General features: G+C 34.0%; 1 protein-coding gene across 1 annotated transcript in view; it reads right to left on the minus strand.

Annotated features, from left to right (window-relative positions):
* LOC132557274 (calcium-activated potassium channel subunit alpha-1-like) overlaps nucleotides 1-20,698 on the minus strand; it is a 92,073-nt gene that overhangs the window by 57,721 nt on the left and 13,654 nt on the right. The window contains exons 3-4 of the mRNA XM_060221762.1: nucleotides 11,379-11,475; nucleotides 9,098-9,209 (exon numbers count right to left, since the gene is read on the minus strand). Of these exons, the coding sequence (XP_060077745.1) occupies nucleotides 9,098-9,209; nucleotides 11,379-11,475 (209 nt within the window). The remainder of the gene's footprint in view (nucleotides 1-9,097; nucleotides 9,210-11,378; nucleotides 11,476-20,698) is intronic.

Raw genomic sequence — 20,698 nt, forward strand, 5'->3', positions numbered from 1 at the left:
AGAAAAGCTTCTGAATATCGGCCCTTAATAGTCATGCTTCCTGACATTTGTCAAATCTTAAAACAAACCTTCACATACCAAGTACAAACAATATACCCATTCACAGTCAACGCAGATTATTCAAATTTGCCATTCGTTCAAATACCCATATACCAATACTTCCTGTTATCGATTTTTATAACAATGAAAATTAAATAGCAACGGCAAAACAATGACATGTGATGGCCTCCGTTTAAACTAGGTCAATAAGAAACAGCAGTTCCACAGATACAAGAGACTTTTACTTATACAAAACACTGTGAACTTCTAATCAAAAGAGAGCTATTGGTTTCATTGCAAGTCCAGTCCTTGGAAACGTGGTAACAACACATTCATTCTATAGTCAATCGATCAGCTTAAAAAGCTTAAAGAGCATGTTTCTCTCATCATTACACCGTCTTGTAAATGTTAACAATAAATGCCATTGTTAGTCAGGAAATATGCTTGAATAACATGTTTTCTCAATCTCCCTTAAATGCTCTTAGAAAGCTGACGTGTTCTATTTGTTACACTGACTATGCTTTCAAAAATTCGACCGCAAACCCTTACATCAGCAATATTTTCTGCAATGAAATTGATTGTGAATTTGTGATAATCACCTTGATGATAGAAAACACATTCAGGTATGTTTTTTTTATATATGTTCTATTAGAATTGTTTATTCCATTAACAAAAAATGAATCTATTGTCATCCTAGTAACCAGGTAAACACGCTTTGCTTATCATTGGACTGCATCGTGACTGAAGGAACATAAGGAAGAATTTCGAAGCTGAATATTTCATTAGTGAAACTTTTGAATTACATGACATGTCATACAGGAATTTGTCGATAAATTGATTCTAGAAAGGCATGCAAAGACGATAAGTAAAAGGTGTTGAGTGCAAATAGTATATGCACTTCAGGTACCTGTGTACATGTTTGTATCTTAGTAACGGTCGCGGTTGTGGTCGTTTTCAGCATGACTGTTACAAAAACAGCATATTTTAAAGTGGTTCTTTCGACATCTTGCATCTTTGATATACCAAAGAGACTCATATAATTAATATACAGCTAATAATAATTCCAAAGGATGCTGTTTCCTCGCTCTGATTGGCAGCTTTCATTGAAATATCACCACATTTTGGTTCGTAGCAAATTGCTTCACGCTATCTTGCCTTGTACAATGCAAATACAGTACATTATATTCGTAGTTACAGGTCGTGTAATGGAAAAAAAATAAGGAATGGAAACTTATCATTTCAATCAAACTATAACGTGCCTATCTTAAAAAATCTGACATGTTGTCAAAATTCATGTAAGAAGAGTAACATTGTACAAAAGACATACAAGTGAATAGCACATTTTCATGCAAATTTAGAGTTAGACACACTAGAACCAAACCATGAATTTACCATACAGTTGTTTCGTCCTTCATGCTTAGGGCCAAAATTTTGAACCCTATAAAGCGACAGAGGAAAATCCAAAGTGATCGAAAAAATGTCACAATCTACATGGGAAGAAGCACTCGCCCATTATTCAATAAAATTCGTAACTATTGTATAACTTTGTAATAATAATGTCAAGTATATGTGTTTATTCGAATTTTTCGAATGAATTAAAACGTGACGCGGCAAACCCCGTGAAATTAAAATCCACCAGCAGTGTCTTCTACCTGTAATCTCGAATATTGCAGAACAGACTAAAAAGTGAACAGTGCATATTAATACAAATTTAGAGTTGGATACAATAGAACAACAGAAAATAACAAGGAACGACAGACAAAGTGTTCCGGAAGGAGACGAGCTTCAATTCATCTTAGCATTTATCCTGATTTCATAAGACCCAGAAAAGCTACATCTAATACCCAATAAGTTCTTGATAACTCTACACCATTGATCATACACGGAATCAAACCCACGTATAAGCGCCGTCACGGACAATGAATCAATAATCACAGTGACCAACACTAGTCTTTAAGGAATATAGCATGAACCCACTAAATCAGAACGCCAAAACCTATCTGTCAAATTACCTATACCCAAAAGGCCAGGAGATTACATTATCTTCACTGTGTGTTGGAATAGTTTAGAAATAGCTTGATCTTCTGCTCCTAAAACAGACAGATTTAATGGACTCTCTCTTTTGTAGAGTTTATAACATCAGAAAATCATAAAACACTCCCAACAGGAGTAAGGTTTAGTAGATTTTTTCTGTGCAAGTTCCAATCAGGACTTTTATGAACCATACACATTCATATGATTACAAATCAGCACAATTAGCAGTATTATGTGCCATCGTTTGTTTTCGTATAGGCCCTAAAGGACAAAATAACATTATTACTCTGCTTTGGCATGTTGTTCAAAGAGTGGAGAACATGCATGTCCATATGTATTTCTCTTTGATTAGTGCGATAGAATAGCTGCATGCAATATTGCATGATAACAGAATTTACTTACTAAGTATACAATTCTAGAGAGACAACCACTGTAAAGTGATCCTCTTTCTTAAAAGACTAACATCTCATCCAAACAAGTCGGTGATTTCTTTACGAATAGTAGTATTAAGTGTTCAACGCTGTAAAGACACAAATCATTCATTGTTTTGTAGAACTTTTTTCTCGACAAGCAATGCCACCTATAAACATCTCGCACTACTCCATTTGCCCGTTAGGTTTTATTATAAGATGTTCTCTTCTTCTTATACACAGTCTCCAAACTGAACTTTATGTTCAAGGCCATCATCTTTCGTGCAACATTTCCTTGTCGTTTTCAAAAAAATAAATCCTGTCTTAATCAAGTCGGACGCTAGGTGCAGATAGAACAATCAATCAATATTTGATAGAAGACGATGAAATTGTCTTTATTCGACATGAATGTTCAACAGTACAGTACGACAGATAAAGAGTAAAACAAATCTCCTTTGATTGTCTCTACGTTTGACATCACACTTAATTGGTTAGCTCTCTGACCCTGGCAGGTGAAACCAAGCAAAACCAACATGTTCTGGAACAAAACCACACAACAGTCTGGAGAACAGAACGTATAATCATTAATTATTATAATCATTTTAATTTGGGTGAAATTGCGTGAACTGGTATCGCTATCCAAGTGTGATTAATGTCATAAGCAAATGAGAGATATCAAACCATTCAGCCACATACGAATTCGGCAATAATGTTATTCTGGAGGAAACTTAAAAAAATACCGGAATCAAATAACCGTTTCTCTGTCAAAGGAGAATAACTTTACCTTAATTACGCGAGGAAAAATACAGCCCATGATGCAAACTTCTCACGTATATCGTTTACTTTAGACGTTAGTTACCAAATCCCTCGAGAGAGCTCATTTTCACTCTTAATTATTCATCACCTGTTCATGATTGACCTCATTTAACGATCTAGATGTATCTGGTTCGTGTTGCCTAATACCTGACTCAATAGCTCAACATAGCACCGACTACTAAAAGATTCGAATGGTTTAGACAAAGATATTGTAATCCACCTCTTGCTTGCAAAAAAATGTCATGATGATTTTGTTTTAGCGCCATATCTAGATGAAAATATAGATAATTCGATTTACGTTTCACCCCAAATTTTCCGATGGATTACCATAACGCTTTGCAATTAGTTCACCCGGCCTCCTGGAATAAAGAAGCTGAGGAAAATGAAGAATACTGGATACTTACTAAGGTCCAAACACATAAGGTTAACTTGAGCTCCGGAAATGAGGTTTGACGCAAGGTAGATAAATGAGGTTACCTAGAGTCTAAAAAGTGAGTTTAACATGAGTCAAGAACACCTGATCGACGGAAGTCTAAATAAACGAGTTTAAAAGAACTCAGACAAACGAAGTCTTCCGTTACCTAGTTATATGAGGTTAACTTGTTGAGTGCAATAAATGAGGTTAATATGAGCCAAGAACAGAGGTGCAGACAACTGAGGTTAGCTAGATCCAAGATAATTAGGCAGGACTACAGACGAATGAGGTTGATATAAACTAAGATTAAATAAGATTTATTACAATTTAGAAAACGAGAACAACTAATGTCCAGAAAATGAGGCTTACTGAAGCCAAGGATAAATTAGGTTTATTTGATTCTGGTGTACGAGACCAAACAAATGGTAGAAACGTGAATACAGATAAAAGAGGTATACTAGAATCTGATAAAGAGGCTTTCTGTAGGGTTTTATTGTTGTAGCCAAACATTTCTGGATCTCAATCAAAAAGATAACCTAGGGTCATATCCATATTACAACACCAAAAGAATCATATAATTCCAATCACATGACGACTTTGACAAGCAAGATAACATATGTTGCACATAATCTGATTGTACAGATTTCCAACCTCCCAAAAGACCACTATCATGTATCACACTATCCGGGCAGATATTAATTAGCCAATGTCGATATACTAATGTGCGTTTGCTTCATGTAAGCTACATTCTAATTTATATTTCTGGTTTTTCTGAAAAATTAACTTATAACAGGCATACAAGTTTTACAATGTATGCAGTATTGGCGTATGAATTATCTTCTAAAGAAGAATGAGAGGCACAGATGAATTTGTATAATCTGACCCCTCTAATTCCTGAAACTTACAACTAGATTTAAACGGAAAATACAAAGAACGATGTACTCTGACTAAGCATGTTCTTTATACCAACTTTTACATCTTGATGATACTATATTGTAAATATCACATATTTCATTAGGTGTCTGATTAGACAGGTTTCAGTGTATCTAAACAGCATTATAATTGTATATAAATACAGGACTTTTACTTTATTTCCTCTTAAGTAAAACAAGTACACACAAAATGAGGATAATAATCTCCCTTGTTACTAAGCATGCTTTTCTGATGAATTGTTGTAATAATTTTCATATTTCTATATCTAGCTATAATATGATGCCAACATTGTCCGTTTAACTAGACAAACTGAAAGTTCATCTGTGAACGCAATTTTCTCAGATTAGCCAGCTAAGATTGTTCTTAAGACAAGTGAAAAGCGCCAGAAAAATTAATGATTGTCATGGTAACTACTACTAGACAGAAACATGTAAACTTTTTAAAAGAAGGCTTGCAAATATATACAGTTAGTTCGTACAATGTACAAGCTGTTCAAAAATAGATACAGATGTGCCAAATAATTACATAAAGTGCATCAAGCAATGTTTTTCCTTCAAGGACTTGCTAGTGATGGTTGGTTGCTAAAACCTAAGAGGCGACGGAGGAAAATCTAAATCCAAATCGAAATACATGTAACAGTAAACATTTGAGGAGGTACACTACCTACATAAATCAAATCTATAAATGTCATATATTTACCATCATGTGCTTTCGTTTAGTATATGTATAAATTGGGTATAATCGGAACGGTGCCACTTTCTGAAGTTATATTTTACGATAATCTCTGATTCAAAGCATGACATATAAAAGCTGGAAAATTCAGAGTGTGATTCTAAGCAGAACAGAGACAACACACCTGTGTCTGACGTTGGAAAGAATTTCCATAGAAGTCGCATCAAACGATATCATAAGCAAAACATGATATTCAAAAGGGTCCCAAATTATTGTAAACTATGATATTCACATGGGACACAATTTGTTGTAAACCTTGATATCCACATGGGTCAAAAGGGTTGTAAACTATAATATTCACATGAGTTAAAATTGCTTTAAACTATAACATTCACATTGGTCAAAATTGTTGTAAACCATGATATTTCCATGGGTTAAAACTTGTAAACCATCATGTTCACATGGGTTGTCTTGTTAACCATGATATTTACATGGGTTAAAACTTGTAAACCATCATGTTCACATGGGTCACGACTTGTTTTTAACCATGATATTCACATGGGTCCAACGTGTACACAACCTGATGCCAGAACCTGGAGAATATGTTCTATAAATACATCAGGTCATTCCATGTGTCACAGACACAGTATGTCTACCTTGGGTCATATGGTCTGGCGCCAGTTTAACATCAATGTCTAGGGCCAATCTACTGCAGCACGATTCGTAATTTAGTTACCTCAAATCACCGTTTATCTATTACATGCGGTGACGTCATCAATGTGTGTTGATGACAGTATCAATAAAGACTGCCTCCGGTCATTGGTTTTGTTTTTTATCTAAACGAGTTCCAAGACAGACTTATGGTTTAATCAGAGTTACGTCATGCAATAGCCATATGGTAGAACCAAATATGAAATCTATGTGTGACATTTCAGTCACCACTCTAAGTCATCTTCAACACACCAATTGTCCACAAGCTCAGCTAAATAAGCCTATTATAACTTTCGGTGGCTTCCTTCACACAAGAAAGATATGTGTCTGACTACATCATATTGTGTCATTCTCTGCACTCATATGTTTATTTCAATTAAATTTTACAGTTTTCCTTTGCTTGTAAGTACTAGATATCGCCTCTGGTCTACAGTTTCGGCAATAGTTTCGTTTAATTGTTTTAGACGGGTATGTTAGGGTAATCTTTTCTGTCCCCGTCTGCTATAACGGTAAGTTCCTCTTTCTGAATATATTAATTAAAGATAAGGCAAAATATAAACAAAACAAAGGTTTTTCTGGAGACTCTTGAATAAGTACAAGGAGAATAAGACAATGTATTCCAAAATGTACATGTCTCGCTTTCTCGCTTCTATTTTATATGGACAGGATTGTTTGCGATAGAAATAAACTAACGTGTGTTATATATATATAAAGATATGCCTTCAGTTATTTTCCCAAAGTCATTATGCAGTATCTGGTTCGATTTCTGTTGGAAGCAGTGAGAAACATGCATAATGACACGAAATATATGTCATGAACAAGACAATGATGTTATGATATAGTTAAAATTATACTACAGGGTATATGTGTTCGTGGATATTTATCCTACTTGACACAGCTGTCTATTATTGGCAGTGTAATCAAAACACAATGTTGTAATTCCATGTATCTCCTGTCGATACGATTGAACCTGACTCATACTGAAGCTATATAGACAGGTTTCATTAATTTCGTCTGTACTTAGAAATTTCCAACATCGATCGCATTATCTGACAACGCAATGAGTTTAAGATTGAAATTATTGACGTAATTTACATTTAAAGCAGTTTTGCTATGAAATATTCTAATCTTTAATTCTTATTGAATTCGAATTATTGACACTGTTTTCTGGATAATTTACATGTTCTTGTTTAGAGATAAATTATTTGACACGTAAACATATAAGAAGCAATTAAGTAGCAAATACTAAATCTCTAAAGAACATGTATAGATAAATCTTCCTTTCAATGCATTGTGAGACCATTCTACTTTTAACAATACACAATATTTTGGAAGCGTGTGTATTACTAAAAACACTTGTTGTTTTCGAATGAAAAGAAACATTATTTTTTCTAAACTAGAAAAGGTTTACCGACTCACAGTATAAATGGTTCGTTAACTGTAAACTTCTGTGCTCGTTTTGTTTACTTTTTCTATTTGATCTGTGTGAAAGATAATTAACAACACGTGTCGAGCAGATAACAATTACAAATGTGTGCCGGCAGGAATCCTGTACATTTTATAGCTGTGAGATATGTGTATGTGGGAACTGTTCTTGTCTGTATAACAATTATTCTTCAACCAAGTACATGACTATAGTTTTACCCGATATTCCCTTTGTACTAAACCACTTTTGAATAAGTAAACTTTAAGAGGAGAGAGATAACTATGAAGACGAGAACGGAAGACATGACGGGAATTGTGGTACGAAAGTGGCTTGTACAGGGTGTTTAGGAATGGGTGAGAGGGTGGAAGGGAATTGATATATTATTTAAATAGCGTAGAAGGAAAGAAAAGGCAAATCTAATGAGAGATTGCATTGGCTGTTTAGGTGTGTTGGATGCTTGTTAGTATACCTTGTGATTCCGTTGTTGTTTATCTTGTTTTAATATGGGAACGTAACACTTACATCGACTGACCAAGATTTACATGGTGTCGAAGAAGAAGAAGCTTACCCTTCCGGAACACCAAGTCTTATTCTCCTTGTACTTTTTCAGCAGTCCCATAATTTACCCTAATTTTATCGAATTTGTGTTTGAATAAGATTTCCGTTAACATGTCGATATATACTTCCAGAAGAAAATAGAAATTTTGGCACATAGGATTAAATGATGATAAGTTGAGATTGGTGTAGTAGGTTAACCTTTCGTGGCCAACTTGGCATTCACATTTGTCTGGAGAACTAGACATGTGTAAATAAATCACATTTACAACACAATCAGGCGACGCCCGAATAATTACACAATAAAATCTTTCATACAATGTTATACAATCCGTATCGTTTTATCAACGAAACAGCTGGTCACATCATAGAATACATTTCAATATTCACATTAACTGAAGATGTTAACAAACGAACGAAAATATAAAAAAACTGATTGACTCTCCTGAGACTAGACAAGCAGAATGCATTTATATTTTCCCGTTAAGATTTTCTATAAAAACAGAACAAAAAATACGTGGTTTTATAAAATATATGTGGCGTTATGAGGGCAAAACTACAATAAAACCTATCAGACAATGTATCAATTGTTTTGTTGACAATAACATCCTGAACATTTATTACTAAGTGCATTGCTCTTGGTTCAGTTGTTTAGCAGCAATCGATGTCACTCACGTCATTATTTCAACCTGACGTGAATTGCATCCCCTATGATCAGAGTTTACAGTCTGCAATTCCATATAAAGAGATAAAAATCAATGTAACTTTTCAAAATCTAGTCTTTCAGCGTTTGGAATTTTACCATGAGGTTGAGTAGTGCAGTTACTGTGCAGATAATTAATGCTTTAACGATGGCACGGATACCTCCAGGTAACAAATTCACAATGCCTATTTTCATTATCATTAAGTACGTGGAACTATGTAACAACTGCAGCTAAGACATTGCAATGGTACTCAGGATAATTTCTAAATGAATTTGCTCGAATATGTCTTTAGTACTCATAAAGATATTAAGTCATCATAATAACATTTTTTTTCTGTGATCCAAATCAGCTTCCATATCGAGGTATTTTAAGGAGGACTTACCAAGCCAACTGCGGTCCAGGTAAATAGCAACAAAAGATGGAGGAATGGTGAAGTAATCCACAAATGAGAAGAGCTCCAACCAAAACCATAGCTTATCATTGGCTGCTACAAACTGATAAACAGAAAAAATATATCTAAAGGATGGACAACCTCGTCATTTTACTGTAAATAAATACACTTTTTTACCATCTCATGGTCATAAGATTTTAAGAATGACGGTACTCAAGAAATATATCATTAATAATAGTTTTGGAATTCGTTTTACAAATGAAAAAAATATTTGCCGTATCCAAGAAATGAAGGAAAATAAACTCCAGTGAAATGTAATGTATTTACAGTATGTTGTGCTAGCAACAGATGACCTAACTTGAGTATCCATGTGAAACTTAATTTATAAATCTAGTGGACCTATGTCTTAAGGAAATTTCCTCATGAAATCAGTAAAACAGATTGGTAAATTCAATATGACAATGAATACAATGTTTAGAATATATTTCTCAAGTATCTTAATGACCTTATTCTTATAAATATATTTTCTATGCACCTTTTCGGTATAGCTACGACTGGCGATAAATTAACTGTCACTAGATGGGCAATAACGTCACGTCTTGTTTATATGACTTCACAATACTCTTTGTATGCGTAGAGTGACATCTATTTGAGGAAGGCAACCACTGAATTTTATGCCTCCAATTTAGGTTATATATGAGAAAGGATGATAAGTTCTTCCGCTTAAAAATTTGTCCTAGATTGACGTTAGTTTTCACTGGCTAAGATGAATTTAACATGACCGAAAATAAACAAATCTCTTCAAAGATGGCAGCTTAACATGATCACAATCTAGAGACAATCGGATCTTTGTGGATGGGCATATTATGAGTTTAGTAATCATCTTATTAATCTTGATGACAGAATGTGAAAAGTGCAAGATACAATAAACATGATATTTACGTCAAATTAATTTAGGAAATTTCTCCCTGGTATATAGATGGATCAAACTCGTTTTCATATAAAGGCAGTCTGGGATTGAATACGTCAAAACTGAATACATGTTGTATTCATGCATTTGATATGATATTGATACGGATGTTGACCTCAACATAAATACTGGACCCTATGAAGAGGAGCGTTGCTTTATCATTAAAGATGTTGCAATATTTGGGTCGATGTCAAAGTAGGGCTAATTTGTTAACAATATCAAGTATACTAACAATGTGAATGTATACGAGAAATTTTTCGTGGGACACAACGTTATTACTTCAACTTCCTACCAAATGTCTACTCTGTTGCCTCTGCATGAATTATATTCATGTGTGTTAATGATTTTGTTGCAATAACAGATAATAACAGACGCCAATGGATAGCAACACAAAACAAAAAACATCCTACTGGTATCCTTTGTCAGATAATCATCACTCATGGTTTATCAAGATATTGAGGGCACTGTGCAACACTGTATTGACTTTGATCTGCATTGACATCGAAGAATATAGAATGGAAGATGGATTTTTTTTACAAAGCTGAACAATACCTTGAATCTGTCGATTTATATAGACAAAAAACGTGCCTAAATTCCTTAATTTTATAACTCTATTTTTCTCATCCATATGTTTTGTTAGTTATACAAATGTTTTAGCCAGCCTCGCGGAAACAGAATTTTGCCTTACTCTTGTTTCTGTTATCTTAATCAAAAACATAGAACGCAGTCTCTCCAACAATATGATTAACAAACCATTTCTATTATAATGGTGGCAGATGTACCTGTCCATCACAAATACGTAGACTGTTCTAACATTACTTAGGAAGTTTTGAGCATCTATCTTTGTGTGTTTGGATGTGAGGATGTTTCAGTACTTAGTTCATCTTCCCTTACGACAATGTGTTTGGAATGCTAGACTAATAAAGATACATTTGATGAATAGGCAGTCATTTTGCACTTTCGCAAACAAGCATGATTTCATTCTCTTCACTGTGACATCGAATATTGACCTTCTTGAGGTTTACTTTGGATGACTTAATTTTCAATATGTATGAAGTTTTTATATTTCAAGGGTGACATAAAAAACAAAGAATTAGGTCAAACGTTGTGACCGCGACCAAATATCGGATGCGACTTTAACAAACTCCTGTTTTTTCTGAGATTGTATCTTTTTGTGTGCTTACAAGACAATTATAATAACACTCCACACACGTGAATTGGATCAAGATATAAACTTTATGGTTAATGTTCAGGCACAATTACATCTGCATATTGATAATTTAATACAAACCAAATACATACCCTTATAAAGAAATAAATCAGGAAAAATACGTTGAATGCTAAATCCACCTGTTGTCGAGGACTGTTGGCCCATGCTTCGCACGTTTCTACATCCTGTCTGTAAAATAAATGTCAAATCATTAGAAATCTTCGAGAAATCATTTCTGCTTCCTCTTCTTTCCAACCCCCCCCCCCCCCCCCCCCCCCCCTTCCAAAAAATCCTTCACATGACTACAGTGAACGTGCATATCAAACTTATGAAAACAAACTGTTTTAATCTTTCATAGTTGTAGTGACCAATTCATAATGCCTATCTTTGTTCTTGAAAGTTTGAATTGGTAAAATAGAATTTACTGGAAATGAAAAGAACAATTGACCTACATACTCAATAAAGCCTGGTCAAGCTGACCTCTTTTGCTTTGACAACAAATCATCCTTAACACCGCTTTAGCATCAATAATACAACGATCCGTTCTTCAAGTTGCATGTTAGCTGACCCTTTACAGCAGTAACGGTAACAGTTGTCCTAAAATAGGATCAACAGTACTAATTAACGCTGATTTTCGTCTTGAAATGAGGTCAAGTTGAATGACGTCAGAAAGATTAATTGTTCTAACAAAGTCATTACTTAGAAGTGTTTTGCGACTGATTTTGGCATGATCTCATTTGAAGTTACCTGAAATTCTTTAACTAAGGCAAACTAACTGCACTCTCTTCAGGAAAACAAGGGTCGGGGAAGGGGAGGGTGTGTGCTTTCAAACCAGAAAGCAGTGACTTTACTAGATGATGGCTGATTATTAATTTTATCGAAAAAATTGTTATTTTAAACTCAAAATATAATCAATAGGTTGCAGCTGTGTGGAACATTTACCCGATATAAAGAAAGCATATCAAAGAGTTCACCAATTACCACATTTAAACTTGTAAGCGAAATATTATCATATCGATTTTTTTTTCATTTCAAGCATCTTAACACCCAAATCATATTTTCACGTATCTTAGTAGGTAAAATTTAACAAACATTTTCAATAATTGATCACGTGCAAAGATTAGCCAATCAGAGTGTAGAATATGTTTGAAAGGATACTATTAGACTTTATATAGAATTACATTACGTTTAGGTCAGCTTTCCAGCCTCAGTATCAGAGAGATTGTTATTGTGTCATATGGAAATGATCAATTAACAGAGACAATAATACATAGCCGTTCTTACATCGTACTAAAGAACCATAACACTGGAGTTCCGATCACACAGAATGTACTCGCCTAACATACATTGCACTTGGGTCGAGACCCCGCCAAATAACCCACACCTGTCAACAACAATCATCCATGTAGACCTCGAAACATTTTATGTTCTTTGTGTAATATCTGCACGGCTGATGTATACCTTTCTGACAGCGGTGATATCAACCTTTGTGTCAGCCGCTTGGTTACAACACCGGGGAGAGATATTTGCACCAACACTATGTGTACCTTCTTGCATATATCAATTCTTTCGTCTACATGTTCATGGCAGGAAGCAATGTTGATTTCGAAATTGTCCTATACATTTTTGTACCGAGCTTCTATTTAACATCAAAAAAATTAACTTAGTTGAAATCAAAGGATTTCTTCAAATTAAATATTAATTAGAGACTAATTACGCCAACCAGTGTGGGTATCTTCTTTACTTATACATGAATATACATACAGTCAGTACAACATGTTTTAATCATATTCCGTTATCTATTCCAATAAAAAGCATATATGTGCATACTGGACTCAGCGAGAACCGAATAGTGAGAGTAAACCAGCCCCGATATCTATATGCAAATATGTATGAATCTCATTAACCTTCAAGCACAGACCCAGACATGCAGTTATACATATGCATGTTAAATACACTTAAAATGAATCCCTTTCATGTAAGTGACATTAATTTATCAGAAATATTTTTAAAAAATCGAATAAATTGATATTATTAATCATGGATCAATGAACATAAATCACCTCAATTACCAAACATAGACCCTGACATGATCTTTTGCATGTGTATGTTAGACTTTGTTGAAATCGAGCAATTAAGTATACCTTGAAGGTATATTGAATCGTTGTACATGGACGGACGGCAGACAGACGTACTCAGATTAGTGTCTCTCGTTAATAGCAATTAGAGACGTATGGTATTTACGGGCCAAGAAATAAAAATGAAAAGCATGAAAAAGTGCCAAGTGACATAAATATTTCGCCAGTCAAGTGAGTGTTGTCAATTGAAATTGCAGCATTATATGACCAACCAAGGCAGTAAAAATTTATTGAAACAACAGGAACTATTATTAATTGAACTAGCTGTCGTTGACGACACGTGTTGCCTATGGTACACAGGAAAACAATACTTTATTATATTATTTACACATGTATATTTTACTAACAAAATGACCATGTAGAAGATTAGCCGTTGACTATCATGTATATCCTGAGAAAATGAAGATTATAACCTTTATTTCGTTATTTGTTTTGGAGATGAAAACTTTGTCAGAAGACTGAGATAGTCCATCAACCTCTACATGAAGCATACCATTGTGATTTATCACATGACGGGACCGATAAATAACACTGTATCACAGCTGTTCAACATTTACAGCAGTAGTTCGTAATGATATGAATTCTACTAAACATAACCACTTTTCTATTCTAGATTTCAAAGTATTGTACTCAATGGCTGTCTATCCAGACGAGAAATCAATAGGCGGGGCGTTGAACTAAAACAAACTTCAAGTGAAGATTCGAGGTTTATGGTCAACACTGCATTCACATCACGGACTCGAGATGAGAAACGGACCGGTCTGTGCTACCTTGACTGTACTCTTAAACAAGACGCTTTATGCAACTACTCTGTATAGCATGAAGAAGGTCTCTCGTATTCCGCATTCTGTTCAGTGAGGCATTCACCAACCACTACAAGGAGACTGCAAAATCACGCTGACTGTTGACACGCGGTAACCCAACCAACAAATATCTTTTTAGTAAAGATTTAGTGATTGTTTTAATAACCAAGTGACTGGTAAAACAGTCAGTACAATCTTATATTACTAACTGATCCGTACTATAACTAAGACATACCGGTTAGTTCTTAACAACATAAAACTTGTATCAACTGTTACTCAACCACATATACAATACACAAAGATCAAAACTCGGAACATTGTAGAAATATTCAAGTACTGGTGATATCTAATGTTTCCTAAATCTAAATAGATATTTAATTTTTGAAATGGCTTAATTGTATACAAAATGACTTGAAACACGTTGATTCCGTGATGAAAATTGGAAGTTGTTGCCATCAGTAAGACATGAAACAGAAATTCTCTCAAAATGATCATGTTACATTATATATATATATATATGAGAATAATAATCAGAAACACGTGTGAACCGGACACTGAGCTGTTCATATTTTCATTATATATATACATTAAATTGATAGCTTGTTTAGGAGAATTACTCTTTCGTGAAAACATGAAAAATTCATCTACAGATGTCAGAAATCGATTTATGCAATAATATTATAGGATATTATTGGTGATATAGGGTAACATAAAATGGGGGAACAATACATTTCCATGCACCTCATGTGGTAATTCATATGAAACAGAGAATTTCCATTAAATCAGAGATAGATGATGTAAACATACATATTTTACTGGAGTTTTTCTTCCGATAACACTGTATAATTCTTATCAATTCGTGTTTGTTTCCACATTTTGTGCATACAAACCTGCAAAAAACATTCTCTGGTTATATTCAACCTTTATATTCACTAGGTCCCTTAGTTTGTAAGTCAATAAGCATGTGATATTGCTAACCCTAGAAAACCGATATCCACTATGAAAGGATGATGTTGACATCGACCCCTACTACCATGATCAATAGTTCTAGTATTCTGTCTAAATTGTCTCACAATTTAAGTAAATGAAGGACACGGCTGCCAGGGACACACAGGCCAGCTGTGACAGGAGTCCTTCGTTATCATGCGGGTTTTTACCCTCTGGTAACAGACCACGATGCGTGTTCAACCCAGACTTCAGTTTACCCACGTGAATCCGTAAACGTACTTTTTTTTTTTTTTTTTGGTACAATCAAACTATTTTCAACAGATAAGCGCATTGATGAATTTGCAATCCGCAAAAGTTGCAATATTAACAGCAAACAGAACAGGTGCCTATATTCTGTAAATAAATATGATTTGTTGTCCTACCGCTAGAAAATAGTTGTATGTGTATGACAACATATTCTATTCACACAGAAAACTACAAATAGTGCAATATCTTAACCGCGAAAAGCGGTAAGATACTATTACCTCTAAATATGCATGCTTGCAATACTTCCTGAAATTTTCAGTTGAGACAAATAATAAATTAAACTACATCAAACAGTTATTTCGTCCGTCTAGAAATCTTAATTTGATTACATTCCCAGAGTCGACCAGCACCTCTTTCCATGTGTTGTAATCTAAACTAGCATGCTACGTTCAGAGCTGTCGTATCATTGATGAAACATCATAAAAATCCATATATATGGTATACGGTATATTGAATCATACATAAACAGATGAACACTTAAATGTCCCTAAGCTGAATTTAGCAAATATTGCCACGTAAGATTTATTTCGCTGATATGGTCGTTTATGTGAAGCGTGATGACAAGCTTTAATGTTTTGTGAAACAGTCTCTACAGACTTGCCATTGTATACTGATTAAAGTAGCATATTTCAGAAGTTATAAAAAACGTTGTACAGGTATTGTGTTATCAAAAGACCATCCATGCAACAAAATGGCAGAGCTGAAGGCAAAGAGACATATTAACTGAACACTGATCGCTAGAGGAAGTGCCGAGTACGCATGACATCCCGTGACAGAGACCTCTTATTCATTGGGGGGGGGGGGGGGGGGGGGAGTGAGTGAAATGTACACAGTAGATCAGACATTGACGTTGATCCAAAATAAAGAATATAATTCGTAAATTCAATATCATTTCAAAGCACTTAATGGTTTTCTAATCTATTGACATTGTTCCAAATAAGAGATATGTTTCATAAATCTAATTTCGTTTCAAAGCACTTAATGCTTCGACTACTGTTTCGGAGTAAAATAATTTTACTTCAAAATTTTATAATTAGAATAACATTGAAACTGAAACCACGGCGAGGGAAAATTGACATACTACGAAACACAATTTTCAGACAACGAAAGCCACAGCATTGTCAACCGAACATGAATTTACTAATGTCGCAACACTTTATCAAACAATAAAAAAGTTGATCAAAGCCAAATTGAATTTTACATGCATTTCGTACATAAGCAATTGTCGTTTCGTAGAAGAGACTTTATAGAAACCGTTTCAGATTAGGAAATGTACTGTATACATATAACGATGTGTTTTTGACAGTACAGCAATATTACACAACCACTGACACTTATATTTTCACACGTGAAAATTTCAAAATGACAATTATTTCACCATTAGACATCATTTGTAGATTCAAATATGGTATTGACTGAGCTATCATTAGCAAATGGCGTATTTCACGGAAATGATAAACGTCGGTTTTACGAATTCCTATGATTGAATACATTTCAACCACATAAACTATAGGTTAATGATAAATAAGACATATTTAACAAGTTCAACAATGTCATGACGTCACATTTAATATTTGTCTTTCTATTATTGTTATTTAGGGCCCTAGTCACAGGATCGATCCGCTGAAATTTCCCAACAACAGAACTGAGAATGTTCAATGGAGCATTTCAAACCCAAGTTGTAAATGGCTACCAACACGAACAACATAGCAACGTGACATAAGATATTCATATCACTTGTCATTTATTCACGAATTTCTGCTATAGTGTCAATGTTTCGCGTCGTGAACTTTATGAAAAGTGAGATGGTACATATTAATCAAAACGTTCCCAATTATGTCTGACTGATTGTATGGAAGTCTGCCATCACTTATTCAAGCCTACTTCTTTTTGTGTTTGTGTGTGTGCAATTAAAAAGAATGTCAATCATCTATCTATCAGGATATTGTAAAATCATATATATTTTCGTGGGGTTTAGATTTCGCGGTTTTGCAAAAAACTATTTTTTTTTTCGTTTGCACTTAATTTAGTTTAGTTAGATACATTTCTCCTGAAATCCATTTTTTACTAAAGTTTATGTCAATTTTTATCTGTTAATAATTTCGTGGATTAGGAGTAATTACGATTTGACATAAACAAATCCCCCAAAAAAATTATCATTTTTTAGCATGCGTGTGTATCATCTGTGTGCTACTGACTGAATTTTACCTGTAATAGGGGTCAAAAACACAATGTACAAATGTACTGTACACGGTCAGGTATAATAAAGAATTAATTTCTACATAGATGAAGGTACAGGCGAAAAAAATCTCAAGGAAAGCGCATTTTTCATCTCTCAGATTTTTCAGTTATTTTTGTTCGCTTTCACATGCTGAATCAAAACAATTTCTCCTTACATCTAAAGGTATTGTAGAAAAAAATAAAAGTAACTTTCCAAAAACCTCATTATCTAATGTTAAGAGTCTATGAAGACAGCGATGTTACAACAAACAAACGCTTGTAATAATAGGACAATGAGGTGCAAGTAACCTTCATTTTCAATCTCGTTTTGAGCACGCTTGGTTCCAATATGTGGATGTTCGAGCGTCTCTCTGCCAATGGCGATGCATAATGTTGCATATTTAATTAAGTCCTGATTAGCCCGCCGGGCGTCACGTGGTTGAGGTACCTGCGCGGCATCGACTAGGAAAATGTACTTGGTTTAATTTGCTGACAAAGCTTCAATACGTTAGGGCACTTCTTTATTTCTCTATGAATACCATATAAGACCAAAACGTTCTATAAATATAATCAATTATGATATTGGCAGTTAAAATATACTCAATGCTGTTAAAATTATATTGCATTTAACAATTTTGTCAAAGATGAAAATATATAATTCTCCTTGGAAATGAAACCACAAGTGAGAAAATAATATTTTAAAGTCAAAGATGAAAAGATGACATTTTAATAGACATTGACAATGTAACAAATTTTGGAAGTGAAAATTATATTTGACAACGAAAATATAGCATAATTAACCTTGACAGATTAGCCAAGGCCGAGAAAGTAAAACCACATTTGACACTGTTAATTGCTGCAGACAACGAAGCCAATTGCCTCGGTAATAAGTGTTCTTGACTACCATCAAATATTGGGTAAAGAGTCAGACCATCCATTTCAACGAAATTTTCGTTGTCAAAATGGAAATCTTAATCATAAACATTAAACATAATTCGATCACAAGACACAAAAAAACAACATTGTTAACAATTAGTTGTTCACACAAAAAGTAGGTCAATTTGAACCGCTTTAACAACAGGTCATATTGCAAACAAGCGCCAAGAGACAGAAAGGCGCCGGCATTATGGATTTGTAAAGCAAAATTGTGTTGCTACTTTTCATATCTTGCATTCTCGATGACAATACTACATTTATCACTGAGTCTGTTATCTGATTCTGTTCATAGATGAAAAATGAAGAGTATATCGTCAGTTATTGTATCAAAGGAAAGCAATTTTTATGTAGGTGTTAAACTCAGAAATATTTCACCATAAAGATTCAGATAATTTTATACTTATATATTCAATATGTATGGGTAGTTTCTTTGTACATAGTGTCAAACATATAGATAGTTTCTGAGCCAAATGAAAAGCACGACAAAGACAATTGAGATATTTGTTGAACAGTTATAGAAAAAACTTATACCACCAATAGGCTCTATGGATTTGTAAAGCAAAATTGTGTTGCTACTTTTCATATCTTGCATTCTCGATGACAATACTACATTTAAAGCTGATTCTGTTCATTTGAAGAGTATATCGTCAGTTATTGTATCAAAGAGGTGTTAAACTCAGAAATATTTCACCATAAAGATTCAGATAATTTTATACTTATATATTCAATATGTATGGGTAGTTTCTGTGTAAATAGATAGTTTCTGAGCCAAATGAAAAGCACGACAAAGACAATTGAGATATTTGTTGAACTAGGTGAAAGCATTTTACAGAAAAGACTCTGTGTAAACTAGACCCTAGGTAAACTAGACCCTAGGTAAACTAGACCCCGTGTAAAATAGACCTCGTGTAAAATAGACCTCGTGTAATCTAGACTCTGTGTAAAATAGACTCTGTGTAAACTAGACTCTGTGTAAAATAGACTCTGTGTAAACTAGACTCTGTGTAAACTAGACTCTGTGTAAACTAGACTCTGTGTAAAATAGACTCTGTGTAAACTAGACTCTGTGTAAACTAGACTCTGTGTAAACTAGACACTAAAACTAAATGTTTGTACAAGTATTCATTTCATTGTACTTGTTCAATAAAAAAGCCTGTGCTATCAGACCTTTAACTAAATCATCACATTCCTATTAGTTTTAACAAAATTATCAATATGATTAAGGTTCATCTCAGCGAATTCTAATACACTTCAATGTGCACTATTTAGAATGCGTTATATTTAAAACGTACATCAGTTACGCTCTATCAGGTATATTAACGGTCCAGTGATGTCTTAAGACAATTCAACACACTGTTAATATACAACGAACTTACATTCTATAAATAACACATAAGCATGTAAATAACTTCTATAAATAAAACATCATGAGTTAGTTCATAGGGAATATGCAATATATAATCATTTCAGAAAAGTTTTGCATGGATCTATTTCAGAAAGAGTTAGCTACTGTGTAGCCGATTCAGTTATACACAAATACGGCATATCTTAGGACAGACTGTAGACAACCGAACAAGTCACAACCCATAACATGAAAAAATTGAGTTTGACGACATTTAAACTCAATTTATGGAACATGTCATCTTCATATCTTCATAATTTGTTGAAAGTTTTGAGAACACTTTCTAACTATAATTGTCCCAAATTGTAAACATATCGTTTTCATATTCAATAATCAATTATTCATTTCACTGTTTACGCATCGTAAAAACCAAGCAAAACTATCAATGTACCGTTATCAAAAGTATAGTAAACATTTCAAATCTGAACAACGTGAATTTTCATATTATTTCAACCGACTTGAAGTTTACTTATAATTTCTGAAACTTTTTAAATAAAACAAAGTCTGCGCTTCATTTCAGATTTTGTCATTTGAAGTGATAATAATTTTGAGTTTATTGTTATGTGTAACAACTGTTTGATAGATTGTATCTAGACTTTTTTCGTTATTCAAAGAATATTACTTATATATTTCGTGTGTATAGATCATCAAACCGCCAG

This window comes from Ylistrum balloti, unplaced genomic scaffold, assembly GCF_031769215.1.
Source record: "Ylistrum balloti isolate Yb309-2 unplaced genomic scaffold, AGI_CSIRO_Ybal_v1 Utg370654, whole genome shotgun sequence".
NCBI classification, from domain to species: Eukaryota; Metazoa; Mollusca; class Bivalvia; order Pectinida; family Pectinidae; genus Ylistrum; species Ylistrum balloti.